Source organism: Myotis brandtii, unplaced genomic scaffold, assembly GCF_000412655.1.
Source record: "Myotis brandtii unplaced genomic scaffold, ASM41265v1 scaffold524, whole genome shotgun sequence".
NCBI classification, from domain to species: domain Eukaryota; kingdom Metazoa; phylum Chordata; class Mammalia; order Chiroptera; family Vespertilionidae; genus Myotis; species Myotis brandtii.
This window is the reverse complement of record NW_005369911.1, coordinates 186435-192120: the sequence shown is the minus strand read 5'-3', so window position 1 is coordinate 192120 and position 5686 is coordinate 186435. Positions and strand designations below refer to the sequence as shown.

General features: G+C 35.8%; 1 protein-coding gene across 3 annotated transcripts in view; it reads left to right on the top strand.

Moving 5' to 3' along the window:
- SPINK5 (serine peptidase inhibitor, Kazal type 5) overlaps nt 1-5686 on the top strand; it is a 70060-nt gene that overhangs the window by 24437 nt on the left and 39937 nt on the right. For all 3 annotated transcript variants that reach the window (XM_014548884.1, XM_014548883.1, XM_005877644.2), the window contains exons 7-9: nt 658-785; nt 2231-2297; nt 5186-5313. In XM_014548884.1, the coding sequence (XP_014404370.1) occupies nt 658-785; nt 2231-2297; nt 5186-5313 (323 nt within the window). The remainder of the gene's footprint in view (nt 1-657; nt 786-2230; nt 2298-5185; nt 5314-5686) is intronic.

The window sequence follows — 5686 nt, the reverse complement described above, 5'->3', positions numbered from 1 at the left end:
GGAAGGAAAACTCGTTAAAAGGGAACTACCTGTGTATAAGGCATAATGTTTTGAAAATCAAAGCTCACTACACTCCTGTCACTCACCTAAATTGGAATCCCAGCATTGTCACTTGCTGTCAGGAGACCTTGGGCAAACCCCTTAACCATCCTGTTCCAGTGTCTCCATATCTAAAAATGAGATTTGGGTTAACTAGCTTCTTTTTATGCTAAAATTCTGTGAGCCTTTGATGTTATGGGAAGGAAGTGAACATCTCACTATATCACAGTTGACTTGTTCTCACTGAATGACTTTTCTAAGTCAAGTTTTGGTGCCCTTATAGGCACCGGCGATGACCTCCATCAAGACTTTTAGCATGTATTTTAAATCTCTCTTTGTCTGTGTGACCCAGTAGATTGTGAGCAAGCTGAGGGCAAGGACTGTGTTCTACCTTAGTTCTAGTACACAGTAGGTTATCCATGTTTACTAATAAGTGAATTAATAAGTAAATGAGTTCCATACTTCACCACGTGAATTATACAGAGCTACCTCTGAGACTGCTCTACGTGGCTAATTTGCATTGGACAGAGAGGCACTGAGTTCTATAAAATTTCTGAAAGCAGCATTGTAAGGATTACAATCAAGGTGGCAAATGTCACATTTCTTCTCCTGTTCTAGGATGTTTGTAATGCCTTTCGGCCTTATGTGAGGGATGGAAGACTTGGATGCACGAGGGAAAATGATCCAGTTCGTGGCCCTGATGGAAGGACGCATGGCAATAAGTGTGCGATGTGTGCTGAGCTGTTGTGAGTATCACCGTCCCCAAGCAGGCCAAGCAGGTGGGCTTGATGAGGATGCCCTTGGTGGCTGTCCTAAGTACCACTCCACAGAGAGATCAAGTCCTCATCATGCAATCTTTTGTCTTCATAAGGCAAAATGGCCCTTGCTCCCAGAGTGGCCTTTCTCTTTTTAATTCATATCATTTGCTAAAGTTTCTTAAAAGGAGTGGTTAAGGTGGTCATGTTAGTAGTTAGTTATTAAATTCAAGACTTAATTTGTTCCATATAATGACTTGAAATTACACAATGTCTTATAAGGCATAATGCTTTGAAAATTAAAAAGCACTTTCATATGGAATAACCTAGTTCAGTCATTTGACATGCATTGCTTTTTTGGGGCAGGTATTAGAGACTTACTACAATGAAAGTCTAATTTAAAATAATATAATAATGATAACAATGTCATGTGGCCGAATTTATTGTTAGTATAAAAGATGGAATTTATGAAAGGGAAGAACTGTTAGGTTAATCTTTCTCACGATTCTGAGCTCTGAGACCCAGGTATGAATACGACCCAATAAGTCTTTAATATTCTGGATGTTCAACAAGATATAGAATCTAATCAGTATGCCAGCAAGCCTTATAGTGCTCTGTATATATCTCTGGGATCTCTAAAAGCTGGACAGAGAAAGATTTACAGGTTAATAAACTTCACACCTGCCTTTGAAAATTAAAGTGCACTGTTGTAGAATTCAAGGGCATGTCTTAACAGGTTTACAATATAGTGATTATAACTGGTTTCTAGACTGGAAATCAGCCAAATTTTCACTTGTTTAGAACTAGGAGACATGTGCTTTTAGTGTTCAAACCTGTACTAATTCTTCAGCTTTCATTTTCTCTTTATGCACTAGCCAAAAAGGAGAATTTGACCTCCCTAACTCTTAATTTCTTTCTCTATAGAACTAAGATAATAATGTAGGAAGAGACTGTAATTAGATAATATATGATATGAAAGGACTTAGAAGCTCAATTTCATGTAGCTTTTATTAACAATAGTGCTTTTACATAAAGGCAAACAAAATACTTTACAAGTATAAAAAGCTATACATAGGGTGTGGGTGACAATATTTCCAATACTCAGTCTGGTTTCACCTTGTCACAGCATTGTTTTAATGCTCTTGGTTCTGCCTGTTAAAGGGAATTCTTCTGACAATATGTTTGTCAATCAAGGAGTCACACCCATCGAGTTACACAGAACAAAGCTTCTAATTGACTGTGAGTGAGTCAGTTTCGCACCCTTCCTTATCTTTAGTAATTTTCAGGCTCAGACATTCAAGACAGAGAAAAGCTTGTCTAATGTAAGTGGATCAGTTTCACAAGTTAGGGCAAAAGATGTAAAAGTGCTTAACACAGAACTGGACACTGAAAATAGGATCGAGGTATAAACTGACCAAGTGTTTCATTCTTCACAGCTTAAAAGAAGCTGAAGAAAATAGAAAGCGACACGATGAAACCAGAATTCGACGAAGTGCTGAAAAGGTAAATTACTCACCAACACAATTGGGTTCTTGTGGCTATAAATCTTAATAAACATATGCTTAAACGTTTGAGGTCATTTAATAATGTCATTGTCCTTCATTATCACATTATTCTTTCCCTTAATTTCACAATTCCCCAAGTTCACCATTCCTAGTACATTAATAATTAAATTCATTTTTAAAACAGCATTTCTCACCTAAAGCTCAAAATATGCAATTTCCTCTTTGCTTAAAAAAAAAGAATGTAAGTCAGAAAGTTTAGGCAAATTAAATTCCACTTAATTTTCATCAGACTTCTCTCCAGCTTTCGTGTAAATTAATCTTGCTTTGAATAAATTATAAAAAATATAACAATATAAATTAGACAGGAATAACTTTAAAAATAATTTTTTGTTATTTAAGACCTTTATTAGCAGCTTCTTACAGTTTGTTGATTTTTTTGGGAGGAAACCAAATTGTAAAGTTTTATTACAACTTAAAAATGAGGTTCTAAGTTAAAAAATTATAAAATAACAATAATTATAGTCTTTTGAACAAAATATATCCACTAGTATATTTTATGTATAATCCCATTTACAAAGGTCTTGCTTCTGTTACATGAAAATTTCAAACAAATATTGAGCTTGTGGTTTTAAAAATACACCCACAATTAAGTTTTTAAGAATTATTAGATGATTTAATTTTCCATCTAGCATGAAAATGATATTCATTTTGTTAATAGAATAGGCATTGTAGCTAATGCAGCCTGATTTCTTAAATCATGAAGGCTAGTAAACCTACTTTCAGTAAAAGTGATAGCAGTTACTTTGCTAAATAATTAAAATTATTGATGCTAGCCTTTTGTTGAGGAGTCAGAGCACCTAAGTTTTAGACTGAGCTCTGTCATGCTCTTGTGTGTGAAACTTAGCCAGTCATCTCTTCTCTCTGGGCCTCAATTTTTCTTGGCAGCAGAATAAAGAAGTTGATTAAATGATCTCAATTCTGCTTTCCTGTTGGTTTGGGATTCTAAGTCTTGCACCTTTATGTGCTAATACAAGTATAAAATTCTTGTGGATTATAGGGCACATGTTTTCCCAAGGGAAACACAAATCCAGTTTATGGTAGTCAAGGCCTGACCTTTCACTTCATATTGCTACTCAATGAAGCAAAAATCTCAACTTTCATAGGATATTCAGTGTTTCAGTTAAGAAGCACGAAGCATTCAGAGTTGTCAACAATTTGTTAAATACTCACTGAAATTTGAAAAGCAGTTTTTTAGTGGTGGTTGTTAAACTTCAGTCTGAAACCTTGGGTCAACATGTGATAGTCAGCATTTTACTACTCCGTAAACATAGAGAGTTCTTTTCCCTTGTCTTTCATCACATCTTGGCTATTTTTCCCTCATCCTCTCTGTGGCTGGGGTCATTGTTTTGGTAGGGTCATTGGACAAGATTATGTTGAATAGGACAGGTTTATAGTGATGGCTCAATATCTGCCCCATAATTAAACTGTCAGTGGGTTGCTCACTAAAGTATTTCTACAGAATCTCCTTGGGTGAATCACAACTTATAAACTGAAATTATCATTGTTTCTCTTACGGGAATCATTGAGCATTGATTTTATTGCCATGTTATGATTACCAGGTGACTTCTGTGTCTGTATTCCTAGATTGTTACAACCAGGAAGTTTGGAGCACACCCATTGCTCCTCCAAAAACAAATATCTTCTTATTAGGAGGTAATTAGGATTCCCTTTTAAAGTGTCCTAAGTAATATGTATTTTTTTTAAAAAAGAGAGAATTCAAATTTTTTAAAAGGTCCTAAAGAACATCTGTTCCAAAAACTTCATTGTGTAGGTGGTGGGATTTGGGTCTCAAAGGTAGTGAGATTTTATGATGGTCTCCCAGTGGGTTTGAAGCACAATCCAGCTGCCCAGGTCTCTGACTCAAACCACACTTTATGTTCATATTTTCTTGGCTGAAATGGAAAAATGAAAGTCACACAGTTGAAGAGAAGGCTAAAGGGAAGCATTTTTGTAGGTTATATTGTAGTAATATGTCATCACAAAATATGTTTATTGATATAGAGATTCCCAAGTCTAGAGTACTGTGTGTGTGTATAAACTTACCCCACATCAAATAGTAGTTTTCAAAACACAAAGAAAAACCAGAGAATACTGAACCAAAGCATCAAGAAATCAGTACAAACCTTTCAGATTTTGCAGGGAAGTCACAATCTTTTTAAGGTTTTCTAAATAAATATTCATCTTGATATTCTATCTCTCTAAGAAGGGGAGTGAATGAAAATTAGATTCACTCTCTCTAAGGTGTCCACCTATCATATTATAAACAAACATCTATAAAGGAGCAGAGTACATAAAAACGATGCACGATTCCATGGAGAAAACAAACTAATGTAAGCCAAATGCTGTTGGATACCATCTTATTTTTTTTCCTTGCCAAATAGTTTGGATTATTCTTGAGTTGATCCATATTAAGTAGCATGTAAGTATCTCACCTCATAGCTTCTATATTCTCATTGTCATTTTTTATTTTATTTTATTTTATTTTGGCTGCTGCATTTTGTTGGAACGCCATGAAAGATCTTTTGTTTTCTATTATATTTTTTCATAGATTTGGAAGTTAACAAGAACTATCTAGTTTTAGGAAATACTTTCTCAACCTTATCCTTTCTAAGGCTCTTTTACCTTTTAATAAATATACCACATAGCAAATACAGGCACTGAGTAATTTCACAATGTAATTACTATTTTTATTAATTCTCATTAATATGTAATACGTGTTTACCAACACCTTTAAGATCTGACATCCTTTGACTATGAAGTTCTGGTATAAATTTTCTGTATCAAAATGTAGAAACGTGTTCAATGTAATTGCTTGTCTTTTTAAAGGATTTTTGCAAAGAATTTGAAGGCCAAGTGAAGAATGGAAGGCTTTATTGTACCCGGGAGAGTGACCCAGTCCGTGGCCCCGATGGCAGGATGCATGGCAACAAATGTGCCCTGTGTGCTGACATTTTGTGAGTACAGATGTGGTTTCCTTGGAGTGATTCAAAAGGTGAAGTGGCGATTGATTGGAATGATGAGTAAGAACAGTGTTGAGCCCTAACCGATTTGGCTCAGTGAATAGAGCGTTGGCCTGTGGACTGAAGGGTCCCAGGTTCGATTCCGGTCAAGGGCATGTACCTTGGTTGTGGGCATATCCCCAGTAGGGAGTGTGCAGGAGGCAGCTGATCGATGTTTCTAACTCTCTATCCCTCTCCCTTCCTCTCTGTAAAAAATCAATAACATCCTATCTAATAAAAGAGAAACATGGTAATTAGCGTACGACCGCTACCCTTCCCATTGGCTAATCAGGGCGATATGCAAATTAACTGCCAGCCAAGATGGCGG